The sequence below is a fragment of the Miscanthus floridulus genome, chromosome 9 (assembly GCF_019320115.1).
Source record: "Miscanthus floridulus cultivar M001 chromosome 9, ASM1932011v1, whole genome shotgun sequence".
NCBI lineage: Eukaryota > Viridiplantae > Streptophyta > Magnoliopsida > Poales > Poaceae > Miscanthus > Miscanthus floridulus.
In genome coordinates, this window is record NC_089588.1 from 120,798,102 (window position 1) to 120,823,748 (window position 25,647).

Below are 25,647 nucleotides of genomic sequence, written 5' to 3' on the forward strand. Positions count from 1 at the left end.
AACTCCGTAATGTCCGTCAGCCTCTGCGCCTGGGCCTGCCGCTCGGCCTCCAGCTGGGCCACCATCCTCTGCTGCCCAGCCTCTAGCTCCTGACGTTGCCTCATTTCTTATTCTAGCCGAGCATGCAATATTTCACTCCATTGTTTCAGTAATGCAAAGCTAATTAAGGTGTGTAAAGATCAATGTATGACGAGTAAAACAGGAATAACCTCGAGTGCGTCGACCCGGTGCTGTGCAGCGGTCGACTGTGTGTGAATGGGCAGGCTCTAGCTTGTGCTCCATGCTCAGATCTGGGAGAGAGAGGGAGTAGAGGTCGTGTCGATGATGCCGTCGCCAAGCCAGAACCGTCCATGCTTCTTGCCTTGCCCCGCCCTCATGACAGCCTCTCCATCGAAGTCTTTGGTGCTCGGATCGTGGTCTGGCCCATGGAGCGACCTCGCCACCTCAGTGTACTCACTGATGTGGGAGTGGACGCTCGGGTTCGTGTATGCCTCGGGCAGGTCCTCCAGGTTGAAGGAGACATCGGACGTCGCCTTGCCCTTGTGGGCCATACACCATGCCTAGAAGTCCAAGCAAGCCTGGCCACTATGTGACGCCGACTACGAGAAAGACAGCACGATGATTAGAAATCAGGTAGAACTGAGCGTCACAATAGATAAATGAATTCGCGTACCCATGCTTGTTTGTATCCAGCGAGGATGCGACTGCCTTGATGGTGTGCTGGACCTTGCATCTACAAACGACGGTCCCGGGCATCCTTGTGCATCTTGAGGTACTCCTCCGTGAACCACCTCTCCACCATCATCGCCCAGCACTCAGGATACGCTTGGCACCAACAGGGAATCATCTACACATCATCAAGTATTGGACATATAAGAAGATCAAATTAAACCAACTTAATCTCAAAATGAATCAATATTGATGTTCTTCATTTACCTCAAGGTACTGCTCCCGGGTCAGCTGCATCTCTCTTGCGTCTTTCTTGGTTTTCCTCTCTCCAAGCTTCGACCCATAGTAGGTTATGATGGCCTGGATGCGCACCTCGTGATGCATGTCGGTGACGAGTTTTTTAAAGGCTTTGGTAGTCACTTGCTCCGCCCTGGCCTCAAATCCCTCCTCGCATCTGTAATAAGTCTACATACAAAAGCGATGTATCCATTCATTATTTCAAGAAAAGTCCAATGAATGCGACGTATTGAGCAATGTTGTGCGAGGGAGATTTACCCAAAACTCTGCCTTCACCCGCGCCGCCTTGTTGGGGTACTCCGCATTGAGGGCGACGGCGTAGTGGTCAAACGAGTAGGCCGGCTCCATCTTCGATGCGTACGTGACAATGCCAGGGAAGTGTTGCCTGCACAGAAGACCCAGGATGCCGTTGACTAGCCGTGCGCTACCACCCGACACAACCACCCAGTTCCTGCATAAGTGATTAAGAAAAAATATTAGTTTTTTTCATCATATCATATGAAGTAGTGGTGATAACATATAAAGTTACTTACTTTTTCCCTTCAGGGCGAATCACTGGGCGTTGGTGAGGAAGCAGAACCTGTGGGAGGCTCGCGGGACCTCGCAAGTAGACACTCGAAGAGGAGTCGGAGGAAGCGGAACCCATGCCTGCCGCCTCCCACTCGTCGTCCTCATGCGGCCCCTCCTCCTCATCCATCTGCCGAACCAGCTCCTCGTCTGACTCGTCCACGGGCGCCACCTCCTCCTCCAGCTCCTCCTCATGTGACGTGGGAGGAGACGGCCCCTCCTACGGCTGGCGGTCCTCCTCCTCCTCCTCCTGTTCGATCCCTCCACCGCCCCCCTCCGCCTCCTCTTGTAGCCGGCGTGGTCATTGATAAATCGAGTTCATGGACCTATGACGGTCGCCCGCCATCTTTGTTCAATCACCTGCAATAAAAAAGAAAAATAAGACATAATTAGAAATAGGTGCAAAAAAATGAACAAAACATAATTACAAAAAACATAGTAATACATGTATTAGAAATATATGCAAAAATGAACAAAACATAATTACAAAAAACATAGTATTACATGTATTAGAAATAATCTTCATGATTGAGATTAGCTGGATCATAGGTCTCGTCATCACTATCAACATTGTCCAACTCATCAACACTATTCGAAGGAGGAATGTTGTCTTCATTGTCATTGCCTAAATGTAATCACTCAAGCATTTGTATGTCCTTCAGATTTCGCACCTCGTCTCCAGCGTCCTCATCATCATCCCTTTCATTGTCTACTTCCATTCCTATCTCTTCGGTTAAGTCTATGTCAAACCTCCCTTGTAGCCCCTCTTCTTGATAGAACTCTCCATCATATGTGTTTGGGTTGAAGTTGTAATCTTCATCGTTTGGGACAGGTACTTTACCGTGTGGCGATACATTGTGCACAATAGACCAACCCTTAAGATGCTCGGCGTCTTTGCACGCGTATGACGTATAATAAACCTAGACGGCCTGTTGAGCCATAATGTTGACATCTTTTCCTGGATAGACGGAATCCTGTTGAATCTCGACTAGCCCAAGCTTAGGGGTCCGTCTCGTTACTCCAGGATGAAACCAGTGGCATTTGAATATGATAGGAGTAAGAGGTTTGGAACCATAGAATGATATTTCGTAGATTTCTTCAATCCTTCCATAATAGTTGAGTCCATCCATGCCGGGCGTAACAACTCCGCTGTTTATGGTTTTTCGATTGGGCCGACTCTACTCATAGCTTGCTGTGTGAAAATGATATCCATTCACGTCATAACCGGTAAATGACTTGACCCTAACGGCACAGCCATTTGCAACCTGTCTCAGCTCGTCACTTATAGGCGCATCAGTTTGGGCTTTCTGTTTGAACCAACAAATGAAATCAGGGCTCTCTGGTCCCACACCCTGTGAAAGAAGGGTATCATTTTCTTGTGGGGTAGGTTGCCTTGATCCATGCTAGGATTGACGAAGAAATTCCCTGTACCAACGAGAAACAAGGGGGTTGGACGAAGAAATAAGGACATACGGCGAAATGAAACAAGTTCGTTCAAAACTTACCCAATGAATGGCTGCACCTCGACAAGGTTGGTCAACACATATAGCATGATACTACGCCACTCTTCATTTTTCAATTGCTTAGTGGTTGATGCACTTGCGCTTCTGAGTTGCCCTTGGAAAAGGCTGAGGTTTGATTTATTTTTGCCAGCATTGTAACGAGGGGGTGGATTATAAACGCTAGGAAGGTTCTTAGTGTAGTATTTCTCTATGAAGTTTGACACCTCCTCTAGAATGTATGCCTTTGCAATGGAAGCCTCAATTTTGGCTTTATTTCTACATTTTTTGCGAAGAGTCTTCAGACATCTCTCAATTAGATAGCACCAACGGTCCTACACGTCCCCCCCATCTGTGCCTCATATGGGAGGTGCACAATCAAATGCTGCATCGGCAAGAAGCAGCTGGGTGGAAAGATCTTCTCCAACTTATAGAGCAACATGGGTGCCGCCTTTTCCAAGTCATCAATAACGGTCCGAGAGAGCTCCTTGGCACAAAGCTGGCGGAATAAGTAGCTCAACTCTGCCAGCACTTGCCAGACATGCTCTGGGACATAGCCTCGAACCATCGTCGGAAGAAGCCGCTCAATCCATATGTGGTAGTCTTGACTCTTCATCCTGTTGACTCGCAGAGTGCCTAAGTTCACTCCCCTCTTTAGATTCGCTGCATACCCATCAGGGAACATTAGCATCTAGATCCATTCAAGTACTTCCCTCCTTTGGTCCTTTTTCAAGACAAAATCGGAAATAGGCCTTCTCTAGGTCTTGCCACGACTAGGAGGCTGCATCTCTTGATTTGGTCTATCGCACAACGTTGCCAGGTCCACTCTAGCCTTAGGGTTGTCCTTAGACTTTTTAGTGTCCATGAGTGTTGCCCAAAGTGCCTCGGTGACATTCTTTTCAGTGTGTATTACATCAATGTTATGTGGCAGAAGAAGGTCATCGAAATAGGGGAGCCTCATCATGCCCATGATATGAGTCCACATATGTTGCTCACCATATCCCACAAAACCACCTTGTTCATTGGGCATGAGAGCATCTATCTAAGCATGAACCTTGGCACCAGTCATCATCCATGGTGCAGGGTTTGTCACTTTGACACCTTTCGTAAAGTTCTTGATGTCTTGTCTGAATGGATGGTCAAGAGGTAGGAATTGATGATGTCTGTCGAACGACGAATACTTGCCAACCTTCTACAACCAAATGAACCTCACACCTTCCTTGCATATTGGGCATGGGAACTTCCCGTGAACACACCAGGCGCAGAATATCCCATATGCCAGGAAGTCATGTAGGGAGTAGTGGTACCAAACGTGCATTTTGAAGGTTGTCTTTGTAGCTCGATCATATGTCCATACCCCTTCGTCCCAAGCACGGACTAGTTCATCAAACACGGGCTCCATGAACACACCCATATTACTCCCTGGGTGTCCAGGAATTATCAATGACAAGAATACGTTATGTCGTTGAAAGGAGACACCGGGGGGGGGGGGGGGAGATTAAGGGGGATAACGAAGATGGGCCAACATGTGTATGGGGCAGCCATCATTCCATAAGGATTGAACCCATCTGTTGCTAGCGCGACACGTATATTACGAGCCTCATCTGCTTTGTCACGATGTTTGTCATTAAAGCGGATCCAAGCTTCACCATCGAATGGATGTACCATCTTGTCAGGATTGTACCGTTTGCGATTTTTGTGCCATGTCATCTGTTTCGCGGATTCCTCGGTCATGTATAGCTGTTGGATCCTCGGTAGAAACGGAAGGTACCGTAGGATTTTCATGGGGATCGTAAGTTGCCTCTTCTGGCCATCATCAGAGTCTACCTCCAGGTACCTGGATGATTTACACTTTGGACAGAACTTTGCATGCTCATGTTCTTTCCTAAATAGGATGCACCCCTTCGGACAAGCATGTATCTGCTCATACGGCATCTTAAGTGCACGAAGGAGTTTCTGTGACTCGTACATGCTCTTTGGCAGAATGTGGCCCTCCGGAAGTAGGGTGCCAATCACGGCCAACATCTTATCGAAGCCTTCTCGACTCAAGTTTAACTCGGACTTCAACCCCATTAAGCGTCCAATGGCATCCAGTTGAGACACCGTTGACCGATCATGAAGGGGTTTCTGTGCCGAGTCCATCATGTCGTAGAACACCTGTGCGGCTGCCTCCATCTCCTCCTTCTCACGTCCCTCATTGAATTGTCCTTGGTGAAAGTCATCTAACATGTCTGCTACCCTAGCATCAGCATCAAAATCCTACACCCGTGGTCTCACCACCTCCTCTCTCATACGATGGGCTTCACCATGGTGGACCCACCGGGTGTAGTCCGACATAAATCCATTCTTCACAAGATGTTTACCCATTTCCACCTAGTTTACCCTTCTCCTATTTCCACATTTGCTGCAGGGACACAAAACTAGGCAATGTCCTTTAGCAGCCTTGCCAAATGCACTGTTCAAGAAAGCATCTGTATTGTTCATCCATTTTGTGGTGTAATCACTCTGACTTCTCCAGCCCGTATACATCCACTGACGGTCATCCATCCTCTAACATATGTATCAGCGAGTAATGTAACCATCAATTGCATCTACATGGTGTTCCTATTGTCTAATAGGTTAGGATAGGTCCTAATCCCACCCGCGGATGCGTAGATGAGGTTAGTTTCCATGCTCTACTCCTATTCGAGACAAAATTTCGGCAGCACCTCCCCGCTGTTCTCTAGATACACGTCCTACCAAAGAAGAGTGCGTATCTGGAGAACAATAGGGAGGTGATGCTGAAACTATGTCTCAGACCGGAGCAGACCATGGAAACTAACCCATCTACGCATCCGCGGGCTGTCCAAAAAACGTGGACAATCCGAAACAGATACGGTCGTAGATATGCAAAGATCTGCATACCTCCAACCGTATCTCATTCGAACGGGAGACGCCTAACTGGGTTACGCCATCTACGACCATGATACGGAAAGAGGGGTTATACCTAGGGTGGCGGCGGAGTCAGGCTAGTGGGGCCATGGCGGGTCGGTGCAGTGGTGAGGCAATGCGGTGCAGGCAGACCGGCACGGCGACAGGAACTGACTCGGCTCCGACGGGCACTTCTCTACAAAAATGGAACAAAATACTGTCATTTTAAAAAAAAATCGGCAGAACCTCTCCTGCACGGTGAGGTTTCCAAAACCTACAAAAAACAACGGCACGATGGCTGACAAGCACATATGTCTCAAGAGAAGCCATGTAGTTTGGATATCAATCCATGCAGAAGAATATATCCAAGTAGTACCACAACTTCTACTACTACTTCCACTATTGCTACTACTACTACCACTAGTTCTACTACTACTACTACCACTATTGCTACTACTACTACCACTAGTACTACTACTACTACTACTACTACTACTACCACTAGTTCTACTACTACTACCACTAGCACTACTACTACAACTAATACTACTACAACTATCACTACCACGACAACAACAAGAGAGAGGGCATACCTGACGGGCGCCGGGGGTAGGGGCGGGCGGCGTCGGGGTCGGGGTTGGGGTCGCCGGAGTCGGGAACGGGGTCGGGCACGGGCGGCGTCAGGGCGGGCGGTCCACGGGGTGCGGCCGGGGGTAGGGCCGGCTCCTCCTCCTCCTCCCCTCCTCCCCCTCCTGCTCCTCCTCCTCCTCCTCGCCTCCTCCCCCTCCTCCTCCTCCTCCCCTCCTCCACCCGCCGGCATTGGCGGGCCGACGTGGGCGAGCTGGCAACGCTTGGCCACACATGGCGTAGGGGCGGGGGCTGGAGGGGGCGGGGGCAGGTGCCGGCGCGGGGAAGGGCGGCGGCGCGCGACGTTGGCGGCGGCCCGGTGGCTGTCGAGCGCGGGGAGGGGAGGGCGGCGCACGGGGAGGGGAGGGTGGCGCGCGGCGCGGGCCGACGTTGGCGGGCGGCGGCGCGGGGATGGCCGGGAGCGGCAGCGCGGGCCGGCATTGGCCGGGAGCTAAACGCGCGGGGGCTGTCTGTGTGTGGCTTGGACTGCTCGGCCGAATTCGCCTAAGTGCCCCCACCCGCCCCTTTGCCGAGCGCCGGATCAGGGAGGCACTCGGCAAAGGAGGCAACTTTGCCGAGTGCCCCGATCCGGCCGTCGGCATGTGAAGGCACTCGGCAAAGAGGAAATTTCTAAAAAAAATTAAAAAAACCTCTTTGCCGAGCGCCTTATTCTTGGCACTCGGCAAAGACCCCATTTGCCGAGTGCCATGCCCCGGCGCTCGGCAAAGTTTTTTTTTTGTTTTTGGCCTCCAAATTTTTTGTGCAGCCCTTTTAAAGTACCAGGAACACCTCTTTAGAATTTATGGATTTTTTGTGGCTCTTTGATATATTTAGTTACTTTATTTCATTTACTTGATTTTTTTTTAAAAATATAAATTTGAACTGCACGTGGTACGAATAATGGAATTTAATGATTCAAAAAATGATAGTCATGTTACTGAGTGTAGTGTGAGGCCGTATCCAGGAACAGACCCGAAATTTTAGACATCTTGTTCACAAAACATGACCACGAACTTGCGTGCAAAGTGTTTTTAAATTCTATAAAAAACAAACGAAGTCCAAAAATTATGAAACTTGTTGAGATGTCGTGATATCGTATGTGGAGGCTATGATAAAAATTTCAGAAGATTTCGTGCACGTTGTCACGTACGATACTTACAAATCAGGACATCTCTACTGTGTCACCGACAAACACGTGCGTATATATTATCGACGACGACTGCTGTACATCGTCGGCAGATAATAGATACTATTTCGAGCTGAGTAAACTGTTGCCGAACTTAACCACCATGATTCATTTGGCCAGGGTTAGATAGACAGATAGGAAGAACAGACGATGCAAACAACCGCTCTGGACCGGACGACCCACTGCCATGCCAAGAAAAGCGGCGAAGCTTCGCCTGTCGTACGTGGGGCCCTGCCATTGGTCGCTCAACGAGCTCAGTTCGCTGGCGAGCTTGACGTTGACTTCAAGTCAATGCAGCGTACAGAAGCTCTAGCGGCTTCTGGCAGGCAGGCATCCTGGCGCGCCTATATATATAATACGGCGCCATTGCTTAGCATCGAAACAAGATTGCTTGCTGATTATATCCATAGAAACAGCGTCTTAGTACGTATTATATATATTAGGCACGTGCAGTGCTAATAATATAGTATATATGCATACACGTGACCAAGCTAGCTCGATCTAGCTACATCCTCTCGATCGAAAAAGCTGTGGATCGATCGGACCATGGCCACCACCACAACCGAACGACCGACGACGGCGGCAGCGAGTAACAACCTGCTGCGGCAACTCATCCTGTCGCTGTCTCTGTCGACGGCGAGCAAGGTGATCGTGAAGCACGGCGGCGGCGTGTTCCGGTGCAAGACGCGCGGGCGCGCGTTCCCGACGTTCCAGGCGCTCGGCGGCCACCGGACGAGCCACAAGCTGTTAGGGTAACAGGCAATTTCCATGTCATTTTAATTCCATAAATTAACAGCATGACGATGACATATAAAGAATTATTAATCATTGAAATCATGATATCAATTATATCCATGATAAAAACTACATGCTAGATCGTATATCATGTGAAACATATGAAGATCATGAATCATAACAAAGAGAAACACATGGAATGATATATATTTCATATCTGCAACAAACATAAAGCTACATACGAAACAAAAGGACGGTAAACAGTAAAACACATACATAGAGCATATATCTAGCAGGAACAGACATAAGATATCTTATGAAATGACATGACTGAACATATGAAACAAACTGATGAACTACTCAAACATGTAGAACGTAAAACAGAGAGAGATGAAATGATCATACCCTCCCATCCACAATTCTGAAGTTCCAGCAACTTCCCTTGACATGCCGTAGGAGAAGAAGGTGTTCCCTCCGTCAGCGATCAGGAAGAAGACGACGTATGGTGACGGCGGCTCTTCAGGCAGTCGCGTAGACGCTCCCCAAAACCTAATTGCCGATCCCCCGTGCAAAGTCCCGAACGACAAGGGCTTCGGAGGCACCTGCCCTCTCGCTCCTCCGTGCGCCGCAGAGTTACGAGATGAGGAAGCCATCAAGCAACTGAATCAATCTTCCGAAATGCGTGTGTTGTTCTCTCTTTAACTGGAGTTGGAAGACTCGCAGGGAAACGGAGAGGGCATGCGCAGGGAAGACAGAGAGACCCCAGGAGATCAGGAGTCAGGCCGGCTTTTAGCTGAAAACTCCCGTGGTTAGTGGGTACTAAAAAGTTAACACGACACGCCACGCCCGCCTGCCGCGCCTGCCCGATCCGGCCGTCGGCATGTGAAGGCACTCGGCAAAGAGGAAATTTCTAAAAAAAATTAAAAAAACCTCTTTGCCGAGCGCCTTATTCTTGGCACTCGGCAAAGACCCCATTTGCCGAGTGCCATGCCCCGGCGCTCGGCAAAGTTTTTTTTTGTTTTTGGCCTCCAAATTTTTTGTGCAGCCCTTTTAAAGTACCAGGAACACCTCTTTAGAATTTATGGATTTTTGTGGCTCTTTGATATATTTAGTTACTTTATTTCATTTACTTGATTTTTTTTTAAAAATATAAATTTGAACTGCACGTGGTACGAATAATGGAATTTAATGATTCAAAAAATGATAGTCATGTTACTGAGTGTAGTGTGAGGCCGTATCCAGGAACAGACCCGAAATTTTAGACATCTTGTTCACAAAACATGACCACGAACTTGCGTGCAAAGTGTTTTTAAATTCTATAAAAAACAAACGAAGTCCAAAAATTATGAAACTTGTTGAGATGTCGTGATATCGTATGTGGAGGCTATGATAAAAATTTCAGAAGATTTCGTGCACGTTGTCACGTACGATACTTACAAATCAGGACATCTCTACTGTGTCACCGACAAACACGTGCGTATATATTATCGACGACGACTGCTGTACATCGTCGGCAGATAATAGATACTATTTCGAGCTGAGTAAACTGTTGCCGAACTTAACCACCATGATTCATTTGGCCAGGGTTAGATAGACAGATAGGAAGAACAGACGATGCAAACAACCGCTCTGGACCGGACGACCCACTGCCATGCCAAGAAAAGCGGCGAAGCTTCGCCTGTCGTACGTGGGGCCCTGCCATTGGTCGCTCAACGAGCTCAGTTCGCTGGCGAGCTTGACGTTGACTTCAAGTCAATGCAGCGTACAGAAGCTCTAGCGGCTTCTGGCAGGCAGGCATCCTGGCGCGCCTATATATATAATACGGCGCCATTGCTTAGCATCGAAACAAGATTGCTTGCTGATTATATCCATAGAAACAGCGTCTTAGTACGTATTATATATATTAGGCACGTGCAGTGCTAATAATATAGTATATATGCATACACGTGACCAAGCTAGCTCGATCTAGCTACATCCTCTCGATCGAAAAAGCTGTGGATCGATCGGACCATGGCCACCACCACAACCGAACGACCGACGACGGCGGCAGCGAGTAACAACCTGCTGCGGCAACTCATCCTGTCGCTGTCTCTGTCGACGGCGAGCAAGGTGATCGTGAAGCACGGCGGCGGCGTGTTCCGGTGCAAGACGCGCGGGCGCGCGTTCCCGACGTTCCAGGCGCTCGGCGGCCACCGGACGAGCCACAAGCTGTTAGGGTAACAGGCAATTTCCATGTCATTTTAATTCCATAAATTAACAGCATGACGATGACATATAAAGAATTATTAATCATTGAAATCATGATATCAATTATATCCATGATAAAAACTACATGCTAGATCGTATATCATGTGAAACATATGAAGATCATGAATCATAACAAAGAGAAACACATGGAATGATATATATTTCATATCTGCAACAAACATAAAGCTACATACGAAACAAAAGGACGGTAAACAGTAAACACATACATAGAGCATATATCTAGCAGGAACAGACATAAGATATCTTATGAAATGACATGACTGAACATATGAAACAAACTGATGAACTACTCAAACATGTAGAACGTAAAACAGAGAGAAGATGAAATGATCATACCCTCCCATCCACAATTCTGAAGTTCCAGCAACTTCCCTTGACATGCCGTAGGAGAAGAAGGTGTTCCCTCCGTCAGCGATCAGGAAGAAGACGACGTATGGTGACGGCGGCTCTTCAGGCAGTCGCGTAGACGCTCCCCAAAAACCTAATTGCCGATCCCCCGTGCAAAGTCCCGAACGACAAGGGCTTCGGAGGCACCTGCCCTCTCGCTCCTCCGTGCGCGCAGAGTTACGAGATGAGGAAAGCCATCAAGCAACTGAATCAATCTTCCGAAATGCGTGTGTTCTCTCTTTAACTGGAGTTGGAAGACTCGCAGGGAAAACGGAGAGGCATGCGCAGGGAAGACAGAGAGACCCCAGGAGATCAGGAGTCAGGCCGGCTTTTAGCTGAAAACTCCCGTGGTTAGTGGGTACTAAAAAGTTAACACGACACGCCACGCCCGCCTGCCTGCTTGCCTGCCTGCCTGCCTGCCACGCCACGAGCCCGAGCCCGAGCCCGGCCCGACCGGCGGCGCGCGCGCGCGTGGCACGCCTTTGTCCGTTTCTCAACTTCTCAAATTAAACGGATTAATTCCAATCATTTAAGTTGAGTCAACGTCCTTTTAACTTCCAATCCGGTATAAATAATAATACCCTCAATTACAAGCCATAGAGTTATTGATTTATTAAATATATAAATGGGCCTAGCCCATAATAAATCCAACAATCCCCACCAAACTCTAGGGTTTGTAACTGTATAGTTCCAGAATCACAATTCTTTGATATACCAGTGTTTCGATGGAGACTGTTAAGTTAAACATCCACCTAGAACAAGAGTTTCACTCAGTCACAACTGAACAATGGACTATGCCTTGAATTGACAGTTTTGTGTGAGGTGAGATTCACTCAAATCCTTCGCTGGTACTAGGTTGCAACAAGCATCCCCGCTGTTTGAAGCATATAAGTCACACTTCTATGCCTTTCATGAGTGTTTAAGGATAACCCAGGTCCCATAGACTGTGACCAGCAGTCTGACTCATATAGGTGTACTTCTCAAAAGATGTTCTGTAGGACAACATCTCATCTTTATAAGACTCTTGAAATACATTAAGGTAAATACCATCATGCCTTATAGAAAGAAAGATATGCATCAGAGATAGGTTCGTAGGGAACTTTCCTCTCAATCTACTTATAGCTTGTTTCACCACTCTACTTCACGGGATCTTCGATCACATAGAGCAGGTTACCACTACAGTAGACTTTCACGTGGGTCTCATACCCATCTCTCTCGATGCACTTTCTATCACATTTCGTGACAGTCCCTTAGTGAATTGATCTGTCAGATTATTCGACATGTGAACATAGTCCAACGTTATAACTCCGGAGGTTTTCAACTTTCTGACAGTCTTTAATCTTCTTTTAACATGCCTTGTGGACTTCATGTTATTCCTGGAACTGTTGATCTTTGTGATCACAGTCTGGTTGTCACAGTTCATTGAAATAGCCGGTATCGGTTTTTCAACTACCGGTAAATCCAACAGGAAATCACGAAGCCACTCGGCCTCAGCTCCAGCAGTGTCCAATGCAGCGAGTTCTGCTTCCATTGTAGACTTCGTTAAGATAGTCTGCTTGCAAGACTTCCAGGAAACAGTGCCACCTCCAAGCAGAAACACATATCCGCTCGTGGCATAAAGCTCATCAGCATCAGAAATCCAGTTGGCATCACAATAGCCTTCCAGCACTTTTGGATGTCCAGTATAATGAATACCATAAGTCATAGTACCTTTTAGATAACGCAACACTCTCTCAAGAGCACGCCAGTGATCATCTCCCGGTTTTGACACAAACCGGCTCAGCTTGCTCACAGCATATGAGATGTCAGGCCTTGTCGCACTCGCAAGGTACATGAGTGAGCCAATGATCTGGGAGTATGTCAGTTGATCCCTTGCTATTCTTCGATTTTTCCTCAATAGCACGCTAGGATCATAAGGCATGGGAGCAGGATCACAGTCACTAAAACCAAAGCGACTTAATACCATTTCCACATAGTGGGATTGTAACAGAGTTACCCCACCATCACCTTCTCTAATAAGCTTGATGTTTAAAATAACATTAGCTTCTCCCAAATCTTTCATTTCAAAATTGCTCGACAGAAGTTTCTTTACTTCCTTAATCACATTGAGATTTGATCCAAAGATCAGGATGTCATCAACATATAGGCACATCATAACAGCTTCACCCCCACCATATCGATAATACACACACGTGTCAGCTTCATTCACAGAGAAACCGTTAGATATTAAAGTATTATCAAACCTTTCATGCCATTGCTTAGGTGCTTGTTTTAGGCCATATAATGATTTTAACAACCTACACACCTTGTTCTCTTGACCATCCGCAATGAACCCTTCTGGCTGATCCATATAGATCTCCTCTTCTAACTCTCCATTCAGGAAAGCTGTCTTAACATCCATCTGATGAATGATAAGACCATAAGAGGTAGCCACGACAATTAAGGTGCGAATTATAGTCAATCGAGCAACTGGTGAATAGGTGTCAAAGAAATCTTCACCCTCTTTTTGGGTATATCCTTTGGCCACAAGCCTTGCCTTGTACCTCTCAATTGTACCATCAGGCCTAAGCTTTTTCTTGAAAATCCATTTGCAACCTATAGGTTGACACCCATAAGGATGGTCAACGACCTCCCAAGTTCCATTAGACATAATAGAATCCATCTCACTCCTTACTGCTTCCTTCCACAAGTCAGCATCAGGAGAAGAATATGCCTCTCTAATGGTGGTTGGTATGTCTTCCACAAGGTACACTAAATAGTCATCACCAAAGAATTTTGCAACCCTCTGTCTCTTGCTCTTTCGAGTGACTATAGTGTCATCCTCCTCAGGGATGTGTACATGAGATTCTTCAGCATGATGTATTGGAATAGACAGTTCGTGTTCATGGGGAATTATAGTCTCATGACTTGTTTCACTAGGTGTATTCTTCATTGGGAATTCATTCTCAAAGAATGTAGCGTCTCTAGATTATGTGATTGTATCAACATATATATCAGAAACTTCAGATTTTATAATTAAGAACCTATACCCAATGCTGTGAAAGGCATAGCCAAGGAAAATACAATCAACAGTTTTAGGCCCAAGTTTACGCTTTTTGTTGATTGGCACATTTACTTTAGCCAAGCAACCCCAAGTGCGCAAATATGAGAGATTTAATCTTCTTTTTTTCCATTCCTCAAATGGTGTGATCTCTTTGTTCTTTGTTGGAACTCTGTTCAGGACATGACATGCTGTCAAAATCGCCTCACCCCACCATTCCTTGGATAATCCCGCTATACTCAACATGGCATTCACTAACTCTGTTAGAGTGCGGTTTTTCCTTTCAGCAATCCCATTGGATTGTGGTGAGAATGGCGGTGTCCTCTCATGAACAATACCATGTTCCACACAGAACTCATCGAAAACATTAGAGAAATATTCTCCACCTCGATCGGACCTTAACTGCTTTATTTTCCTCTCAAGTTGGTTCTCAACTTCAGCTTTATAGGTCTTAAAATAATTAAACGCTTCATCTTTTGTTTTTAAGAGATACACATAGCAAAACTTGGTGGAGTCATCTATAAACGTGAGGAAGTATCTTTTACTGCCTTTAGTCAAAATTCCATTCATTTCGCATAAATCAGAATGGACAAGTTATAGAGGTGCTAAATTCCTCGCCTCAGCAGCCTTGTGAGGCTTGCGGGGTTGTTTTGATTCAACACATACATGACACTTAGACTTTTTGACCAAATTGAATTTAGGAATTAAATTTAGATTTGCTAACTGCATAAGACAGCCAAAACTTGCATGACAGAAACGTGAATGCCATAAATCCGACTCATCAGAAATATTAACATAATTCACCATTTTATTACACACATCATGCAGTGATAAGCGGAACAAGCCTCCGCAATCATATCCTTTACCAACAAAAGAACCATGTTTCGACACAACACATTTATTCGACTCTAGAATAATTTTGTAGCCATCTCGACATAGCATAGACGCACTAACAAGATTCTTCTTGATGGAGGGCACATGCTGCACGCTCTTCAATGGCACCGTCTTTCTCGAAGTAAACTTCAGAATGACCGTACCAACACCAAGAACATGAGCACGCGACCCATTTCCCATCAACAAGGCGCTAGACCTCTCGACCTGGTAGGAAGAAAACAGAGAAACATCAGCACACACATGAATATTTGCACCACTATCCATCCACCACTCAGGTGAATTACATACTGAAAGAACAAATGGTAAAGAATTACCATACCCAGATGCTCCTTCTCCAGCATCAGTAGTGACAACATTTGCTGATTTCTTTTCATGCTTGAACTTGCGCTCAGGGCACTCACTTGCCCAGTGCTGTTCACTGCCACAAACAAAGCAGCCTCCATCTCTCTTGTTGTTGTTCTTCTTTTTAAATTGTGCTGTTTGAACAGGCTTAGTTGTGTTCTCTTGCTTGTTCTGGTTTTTTCTTCTTTTTATACTTGCGGAATCCAGAGTTTCTCTTCTGTACCACATTAGCAGTAGAGGTCTCAACACTCTTTCCATTGTCTTTTGCTCTCGCTCTCTCCTCAACATCAAGAGTACCAATGAGCTCTTCAACATTGAACTCCTGTCTCTTATGTTTGAGTGAGGTAGCAAAGTCCTTCCAAGAAGGTGGTAACTTGGTGATTATACCGCCAGCCACAAACTTATCAGGTAAGACACATGGAAAGAGCTCAAGTTCCTTAGCTAGTGCCTGAATCTCATGAGCCTGTTCCACTACAGATCGGTTCTCAACCATCTTGTAGTCATACAGCTGCTCCATGAGGTACAGCGCGCTACCAGCATCGGTAACTCCAAACTTTCCCACAAGTGCATCCCACAGCTCTTTCCCTGTAGGAAGGATGATATAGCTTTTCTGGAATTTTGGATCAAGTGCGCTAATCACTGCACCTCGAAAGAGGTTGTCATTAGCCTTAAACTTAGCCTCATCCTCAGGAGGCAAGTTAGCAGGTTTGCCCTCAGAGATATGATAACATGACATTGCAGTGAGCCACAATTCCATCTTAGCTCTCTATATCAAGAAGTTTTTACCATCAAAAAGATCAGGCTTTAACACAGCAGCAAAACCTCTGACAGAAAAATGCCTAAATTTAGGTTTTTGGAATGTTAGGATAATAGGCAATTTCCATGTCATTTTAATTCCATAAATTAACAGCATGATGATGACATATAAAGAATTATTAATCATTGAAATCATGATATCGATTATATCCATGATAAAACTACATGCTAGATCATATATCATGTGAAACATATGAAGATCATGAATCATAACAAAGAGAAACACATGGAATGATATATATTGCATATCTGCAACAAGCATAAAGCTACATACAAAACAACAGGACTGTAAACAGGAAACACATATGTAGAGCATATATCTAGCAGGAACAGACATAAGATATCTTATGAAATGACATGACTGAACATATGAAACAAACTGATGAACTACTGAAACATGTAGAACGTAAAACAGAGAGAAGATGAAATGATCATACCCTCCCATCCGCAATTCCGAAGTTCCAGCAACTTCCCTTGACATGCCGTAGGAGAAGAAGGTGTTCCCTCCGTCAGCGATCGGGAAGAAGACGACGTATGGTGACGGCGGCTCTTCGGGCAGTCGCGTAGACGCTCCCCAAAACCCTAATTGCCGATCCCCGTGCAAGGTCCCGAACGATAAGGGCTTCGGAGGCACCTGCCCTCTTGCTCCTCCGTGCGCGTAGAGTTACGAGATGAGGAAAGCCATCAAGCAACTGAATCAATCTTCCGGAATGCGTGTGTTCTCGCTTTAACTGGAGTTCAGGAGTCAGGCCGGCTTTTAGTTGAAAACTCCCATGGTTAGTGGGTACTAAAAAGTTAACACGCCACGCCACGCCCGCCCGCCTGCCTCGCCACGAGCCCGAGCCCGAGCCCGAGCCCGGCCGGCGGCGGCGGCGCGCGCGCGCGCGTGTGGCATGCCTTTGTCCGTTTCTCAACTTCTCAAATTAAACGGATTAATTCCAATCATTTAAGTTGAGTCAACATCCTTTTAACTTCCAATCCGGTACAAATAATAATACCCATAATTACAAGCCATAGAGTTATTGATTTATTAAATATATAAATGGGCCTAGCCCATAATAAATCCAACACAAGCGGCCGCTGACGCGCGACCAAGCAAGGGCGCCACGTTAGCCAGAGACGTGCACTGGTGCAGCACCTGCGGCGTGGTCTTCCCCACCGGGCAGACGCTCGGCGGACACATACGATGCCACAGGGCGACAGCGGCGTTCGGCTTCGATGTCGCCGTGCACAGCGAGAGCAAGACGGCGACGAGGGTGGTTCATGCCTTGTCATATGGAGAGCAGGGCGAGAGCGAGGACGGTGACGTGGAGCCCATGTGGTTATTCAAGTTCATATGAACGATACTTGTTTCAAAGTGGCTGCACACAATGCCAAAGAGAAACCCGTTGTGCAACGTCGTCTTAAGCTTTGTCCGAGCAGGTGCGAACAATGCCGAGCAGTCAAGCTTATGGTCCAACCACCATGCTGAACTGCCGAGCTGCGTGAGTCGTCGCCGAGCAGTGTAAACCGTTGCCGAGCAGCATAACCTGTCGCCGAGCAGCGTGACATGTTGCCAAGCACCATGAACCATCGCCGAGCAGGATGACCAAAGTACGGCTTGCCATAAGGGTGTAAGGAACTCATGTTTAGAATCGAAAATTTATCCGCAGTGGACCAAGTTTGCCCACTTAGAGTCCGAACAAAGTTGTAGGAGTCAATCTTCCTCTATAGGCGTGTAGTCTGCTAGAAAAAAACCCCGCACACTCACCGTGAGGTGAAGTGTGCCCACTTAGTCCCTAAGCCTGACAGCAGATGATGTAGTCATGTGGTGCCAGGGTAAGAAACTTGAAGAATAGTAGAAAACCAGCCGAGCAGGAAGCCAGTCCCCGGGCGTGCCCCAGAAAGAGACAACGCACATTCACCGCAAGGTGAAGTGTGCCCACTTAGTCCCCGAGTCTGACAGTAGGTGATGCGGTCACGTGGTGCCAGGGTTAGAAATAGAAAAATAAATAAAGACCAACGGAGCAGGCCACCAGTCCCCATGCTGCAGGCAGAGTTATTGGAGGAACCGAATCGTGGAGAAAAAACCGGAGAGATTGTTGTACAGTGTTAGTTACTGAACCTTAATAAATGGCGGAGTATTCGGCAATATTTTGGCGAGGAAACAACTGACAGTAGCAACAAACTAGCGACGTGGGCTGAGGTTGCGCGAAAATCCTAGAATGTCCCATTAAGCCGCAGCGGAGAATTCGGAGCGGCGCAGATCGCGGGAACAGTTTCCCAAAAACCCTTGAATCGTAAAAGTGGGGAAGACCCTATATAATAGTGCCGCCGCAGGCCCCGTTCCGACCTTTTCCACTTCTTCTTCCTCCTCATCTTTCGCGCTGCCAAATCCGCAACCACAGTTTCCTCCGCCACCGAAAACCTAACCAGATCTGAGAGATGGCGCCGAAGAGAGGAGCTATGAAACCGAAGAAGATGAGTCCCAAGAAGACCGACGCCGTGGCCCAACGCGATGAGGAGTGGGTGCCGTCGTGAACGGGAGAAGCTGAGCTGAACTGATTGGTGAAAGCCGGTGTTCTCCCCAACCGTGTGACCACCGGATGGTGGCCAGCTTCCGATGAGTCCTTTCCCACGCCTCACATTGACGAAGCAGTAGTATTCGAAGACTATTTTTGGCACGGGTTAGGGTTTCCTGTGCACCCATTTCTGAGGGATCTATTGGAGCTCTGGGGGGTTACTCTGTGCAATCTCCACCCCAATACCATTCTGCACATCTCTATCTTCATCCACTTTTGTGAGGCATACCTTGGCATCCTACCCCACTTCAATCTTTTCCGTCACATATTCTGGCTGAAGAAGAGAGGCGGCGCTGGTTCCAAGGTGGTCGCCGGGGTGTATCTCCAGCTTCGGGATGGGATGGTGAGTGAATATCTTACCATACCGCTGAACACGTCGCTAAAGGAGTGGAACACTAGATGGTTCTACATGAGACAAAGCCACCCAGTGGTGCGTTGTAACGCCGACCACATCCTAGAAAGCCAGAGGAGTTGGTCGGAGCTACCGAGCAAGGATGACATAGAGTAAGTGAATGAACTCCTCAGCTTGATAAAGGGCGTGAAGACCAACGATGGATTGGTAGCGGCGAGTTTCATAGTGCGCCGCATACAACCCTGTAAAGAGAGGGCACACCCAGGCTTTGAATTCAAAGGTGAGACCGACGGGACTCGAGAGAGGCTAGAAATACTATCCAGGAGCGATGTCGAAGAGCGAACTGCCGAGCTGTTTGCTCCGCTATCCTCCTTCAGGCTATCAGGGTATACGAAGCCCTTCAATTGCAAGAATTTGCCTCCTCAGGTGAATGTCCTGACTATATGTTTCCTTGTAGTTTATTTATACTGCCAAGCAATAAACTGATCCTACTCATGTGAAGATCCATTTGTAGGACAAGGCGGTGTATTTCTCAGGCGTGCCGAGAAACGATTGGCTGCCGTCAGTAGATGTACGATGACCTGTTCAAATTGAAGAAAGCTCCATCGGTGTCTCCTCGAAATCCAGAGGAATGGACACTAGTCAGACGGAGAGTCCTCCCCCCATGTCGGCGAAAACTAGGGGGAAGAGGCCGGCGAAAGATGAGCCGGCCTAGAAGAAGAGGAAAATAGCCACGACTGCTCCCCGCAAACCAGGCGGGATCTCTCTGGATGATGACTAGACCAATCAAACATGAAGGACCGTAGTGTTCGATTGGTCTAATGACGACGAGATTCTCAAGAACCCTCTCTCGAGCACGAAAGAGCCTCCGCGCAACCCACGCGCGGAGCAACAAACCGGGGTAGGCGAAGAAGTCCGTGAGCCTCCAACAAGGAGAGTCCCCGAGCATCAAGCGGAGGGAGTTGCTGCGCAGCAGACGTCGGAAATCCCTGCAGAGCAGGCAACGGAGATCCCGGAGCAACAAAAAGCAGCAGCCCCAGAGCAGTAGGTGGAACCAAGGCCGACCGAGGAAGAGCCAAGAATTCCCCCGCCGAGCACAGGAGTCGACCCCACAGTTGCGCCCAGAGGCTCAGGCCGGCACCGTCGGTTCAAGAAATTGAACTGTCAGACCAAACCATAAGTGTCCTTGTGCTGACGTTACTTCGCTGTATTTCCCTTACTTCTGTTGTGACTGAATAACTAATTTGGTACAGTGCAAAGCCAACAACTGATCCAGCCCCGCCCACTCAGACTGAGCAGCAACCAGTAACTGGCCCTGGAGCGGTGGAGACGCCAGTAGACCACATCCAGGAGTCCCCGAGTGTTTAGGAGCCAATTACTGCCCCTAGTGGGCTTGATAACCGTGAGCGAATGCCTACTACGGCGAACGAGTCGGCGACAGCGCCTTCGGCCACTGAGGAATCAATAGCGGAAGAGCATTCAGCGCCGAAGGAGCAAACGGCAATCCCTGATACTTCAGAGGGCATGGTTGGACCTACTATCCGACCACCGAGCCCCAAGGTGGTCCACTCGGCTGCAATGGAAGAAGACAAGGTGGAAGAGATCGTGCGTGATGAACCTCGACCCCTAGCAGTCCGGATTCTTCGAAAGCGCGGCGATGAAATAGTTGTTGTTGAAGAGGAGCACACCACCAAGGAGTTCAGGAGACTGGAGACTTCTCTTAGTGGTGTGATGAAACAGATTAAGGTGAATACTTCGTCTGGAAAGATCCTGGTTGTTTATTGGAATTGGTTAACTATATTGTCATCATTCATTTTGCAGGAGATATCTCGAGTTGCCGAGCAGTGCCGCCAGCTGATAAAGTGAATGGAGCCCCTTGCTGCGGAGAACGAAAAACTCAAAGATTCCAGGAACCTCTCGGAGAAAAATATCCAGAGGGCCCAACGCGAACGAGATCTTGTAGAGTCGAACGCATAGGACCAGGAATACCAGAAGGGGGTCCTTACCGAAAAGCTGGCGGCTATGTCCGAGCAAGTGCGGAGCCCAGTCCGAGTAGCTTGCCACTGTCTCCGACCAACTAAGAAGTGCTTCCGAGCAGCTGGAGAGGAAAAGTGAACAGCTCAACAGTATATCCAAACAGAAAGCAGGTACGGTGCATCAATGAATGTACTTTGGTATTGCTGAACAGCCACACGCCCGTTAACAACTGTTGTTCTTGTAGAGCAAGACGTTGAGCTCGGACAGATGCGCCAGGCCATCGATCAAATTCGCTAGGAGAAAGAAAAAGAAGCAGAGCGGGCGGACAAATTTGTTGAGGAGCTGAAAGGTGAATTCCTCCTGGTCGGAATTATTGTTGGAGTAGCTTCCTTGTATAATGGATCATTGTAACTCTCACAGGCCATCATCATAAAGCCAAAGCGCAGTTCAACATGCTGGTGCAGGAGGCCAAGGTCCAAAAGGAGAATTATGACGCTGTAATCATCGCAATTAAGCCAGTGCTTGACTACGTCGATCCGAAAACGGCTGCTCAGCACGACGACAGGCGTCAACGTCCTGACACCATAATCCAGAGGTGCAAGGCAGCATGGGAGAACTTCAAGACTTTCAACCGTGATGCCATTACGACCATCGCGACCCATGTCCTCACGGTTGTTCGGTCCCATTACCCTACCATCGACCTTCAGTCGATAGGGGGTGGGTTCACCGAAGGACTGGACGACGTGGGGACACAGCAGCTGGAGGATGAAGTGGAGGACGCAGCGAAGATGCTGGCCGACAATATAGACCTGTTTGGTGAAATGGATGGTAACGGCGAAGCTCAGTGATCAACTCATAAATTATCATCTATAAAAGCCTGACAGTGTAATTAGAAAGCGTGAAAGTGCAAGAAACAATTATTCGTCGAATAAATGCTTTAAGGTGCATGTATATATAATATATGCAGTTTGCTTGTAGTTCGGCGAAATAATCTTTGAAGTTTCAAACCTAACATGATTATGTGTAGTTCAATTAACATCCGACCAGTTGGTCTGCTATTGATCCCTATGGCCTTGGCCAGCCCATAGTCCATAACGTCGAGCGCGGAGCCCGTGCATGTGTAGGAGTAACAGACGTGACCCAGGAACCGCAGTGACCACCCATGACATAGATCGCAGAGCCCGTGGCACGTGTAGGGAAAAATTTGTGGCTGAGTCTTTTCCATAAAAAACAACGCTGAACGTGTTCTGGTCGGCAGTTGTTATACGAACTTGGAGATGAAGGCAATGTAGACGGCGTCCGAGCAATGTATTCTATGTTCAACTCTCGGCCTTGGCTAACCCATAATCCATAACATCGAGCACGGAGCCCGTAGACATGTAGGAAAAATAGGTGTGACCAAGGAACCGCAACCGACCACCCATAACGTAGAGCGCGGAGCCCGTAGCACGTGTAGGGAGAAATTGGAGACTGGGACGTCTCCAAAGAGAACAGAAAAGAAAGAATGTTGCTCTCTGATCAAAGAATGTTTTCACTATATGGGGAAATCATGTTCGGCGATTTAGAGAAATCGTGTTCGGCGATTTGGAGAAATCGTGTTTGACGATTTGGAGAAACATGGTCAGCGTAGTTACGGCGAGTACATATTGGAGTTCGTCATGAAATGGCATATAGTTTGGCGACCACAAAAGGATGTTAAACCACAAAAGAGACAAAATGGTGACACGTTATGGAGACCAAAAACTTATCTGAATATATAAAATTGTAAAGTAAATATCTATAGTGTTTCAAGGATAGAACATATAAGGTGTTCGATGTGCCATGAGTTAGGAACATCGAGTCCTTCTAAGTCACTTAGGCGATAAGAACCTGGTGGAGTAACTTCTTTGATGACATAAGGCCCTTCCCATGGGGAAGAGAGCTTGTGCAACCCTTCAGTCTTTTGTTTTCTGTGGAGAACGAGATCGCCAACAGCGAATGAACGTCCTTTGACATTTCGGTTGTAGTACCTCCGCAAGCCTTCCAGATATTTAGCTGTACGGACACAAGTGATTAGGCGCTCTTCCTCGGCTCTGTCGATGTCCTCAGACCGAACAGCCTCGGCCTGCTTTTCATCATAGTTTTCCACTCTAGGTGCTCGGAAAGTAACATCTGCTGGTAGTATGGCTTCTGAGCCATAGACTAGAAAGTATGGAGTTACGCCAGTGCTACGACTAGCTTGAGTATGCAGTCCCTAGACTACAGCTGGAAGCTCCTTGAGCCATCTGCCCGGGTGCTTTTCTTCTTTCTGATACAGTCGCTTTTTTAGGGCATCAAGGATCATACCGTTCGCCCGTTCGAGTTGGCTGTTGGCTCTTGGATGGGCAATAGAAACATATTTGACGGAGATGCAACGGTCTTCGCAGAAGTCCTAGAAGTGATGTCCAGTAAACGTAGTTCTGAGATCGGTGATGATGCTGTTTGGCAGACCAAATCTGTGGATGATATCTTCAAAGAGCTCAACTGCCTTCTTTGCAGTAGCCAAGACGAGCGGTTTATATTCAATCCACTTGGAGAACTTGTCAATGGCGACATACACGTACCGGAAACCACCAGGTGCTGGCTTGAAAGGCCTGATCATGTCTAGTCCCTAGCATGCAAAGGGCCAGGAAGCTGGAATGGTTTGTAGCTCTTGCGCTGGCACGTGTATTTGCTTAGCGAAGAATTGGCATCCTTCACAATGTCAGATGAGATCTTTTGCATCAGTGATGGCTGTGGGCCAATAAAAACCAGCCCAGAAAGCCTTGCTGACCAATGTTCTCGAGGCCGCATGGTTGCCGCAGGAACCAGAGTGAATTTCAAGAAGTAGCTTCACTCCCTCCTCTTGGGTGATGCATTTCTGCAGTATCCTTTCCTTGGCACTTTTCCTCATCACGCTGTTGTCCACCAGCACATAAAGCTTGCTCTGACGAACTAGGCGTTCAGTTTCAGTCTTATCTGTGGGTACCTTGGCGTTGGTGAGGTACTTGATGAATTACTCCCTCCAATCGGCGACTGGCGAAGGTACCACAAGAACCAACTGCTCGACAGGGGGAACTTCTTCAACTTCCTTATCTTCTTTGATGGATGGCGCCGGGAAATCTTGAACAAAGACCCCCGGCGGGATCGTGGCATGAGAAGAACCCAGCTTGGATAAGTGGTCGGCGAGTTGATTTTGGTCATGTCCCACGTGGTGATACTCGATGCCATAGAATTTTCCTTCAAGCTTTCTGATTTCAGCATAGTAAGCATCCATCTTCTCGCTGGAACAGGACTAGTCTTTGTTGAGCTGGTTGATAACCAGTGCGGAGTCCCCGTACACCATGAGGCGTTTGACGCCGAGCTCGACAGCTATACGAAGACCATGAAGACATGCTTCGTATTCCGCAGCATTGTTGGAGGCCGAGAAGTGTATCCGCAAAACATAACGTAGCTTATCCTTGGTCGGCGTACTGAATAGAATACCTGCACCAGCACCATTGATGTTAAGGGCGCCGTCGAAGTACATCACCCAGTGTTCGGGGCAAGCAGTGGCGATGGGCTTTTGGATCTCGGTCCATTCAGCGACGAAGTCGGTGAGCGCCTATGACTTAATGGTAGGTCTGCTTCTGAATTCGATGGAATAGGTGCTGAGCTCAACAGCCCATTTAATGATGCGGCCATTGGCCTCTTTGTTGCGAAGAATGTCCCCCAAAGGGAACTCAGTGACCACGGCGATCTTGTAGCATTCGAAGTAGTGCCGGAGTTTGTGTGACGTAATAAGAATGGCGTACAACAGCTTTTGTACCTGAGGTTAATGAGTTTTGGGCTCATTAAGTACCTCGCTGATGAAGTAAACCGAACGTTGTACTTTATAGGCATGCCCGGCCTCTTCGCGTTCGACCACAATAGCTGTGCTCACGACGCGGGAAGTGGCGACGATGTATATTAATAGAGTCTCATCTGGCCTTGGCGCTGTCATGATCGGCGGCTTTGTTAAGAACAACTTGAGCTGCTCGAAAGCTGACTCTACCTCCTCTGACCAGGAAAAGCGCTCGGAGGCCTTGAGGAGCTTGAAGAAAGGCAACCCTTTTTTGCCGAGGCATGATATGAAGCGGCTTAAAGCAGCCATGCAACCTATAAGCTTCTATATATCCTTGACGCATGTTGGCCATTTCATATTGGTGATGGCGGAGACCTTGTCAGGATTAGGCTCGATTCCTCGAGCACTGACGATGTAGCCCAGCAGTATACCGGATGGAACTCCAAAGATGCACTTTGAAGGGTTCAGCTTCCATCGGTACTTGTTCAGGATGGCGAAGGTTTCTTTGAGGTCGGCGATAAGGTTGTTGGCTATCTTGGTCTTGACGACCACATCATCGATGTAGGCTTCGACGTTGCGGCCGATCTGTTGGTCGAGGCACATCTGAATGGCCCTTTGATAGGTAGCCCCAGCGTTATTGAGTCCGAAGGACATAGTTTTGTAGCAATATGCACCGAAAGGTGTAATGAACGACGTCTTT

General features: G+C 47.6%; 1 protein-coding gene across 1 annotated transcript; it reads right to left on the bottom strand.

The window, feature by feature from the left end:
- Positions 1-12,334: 12,334 nt before the first annotated feature.
- LOC136480757 (secreted RxLR effector protein 161-like) lies at positions 12,335-13,066 on the bottom strand. The gene has a single exon (XM_066478218.1). It carries the CDS (start codon positions 13,064-13,066, stop codon positions 12,335-12,337), a length of 732 nt encoding a protein of 243 aa, XP_066334315.1.
- Positions 13,067-25,647: the final 12,581 nt, after the last annotated feature.

Excerpts from the sequence above, each read along its gene's own strand:
- LOC136480757 (XM_066478218.1), bottom strand. The coding sequence starts at position 13,066 with ATGCCTTATGATCCTAGCGTGCTATTGAGGAAAAATCGAAGAATAGCA.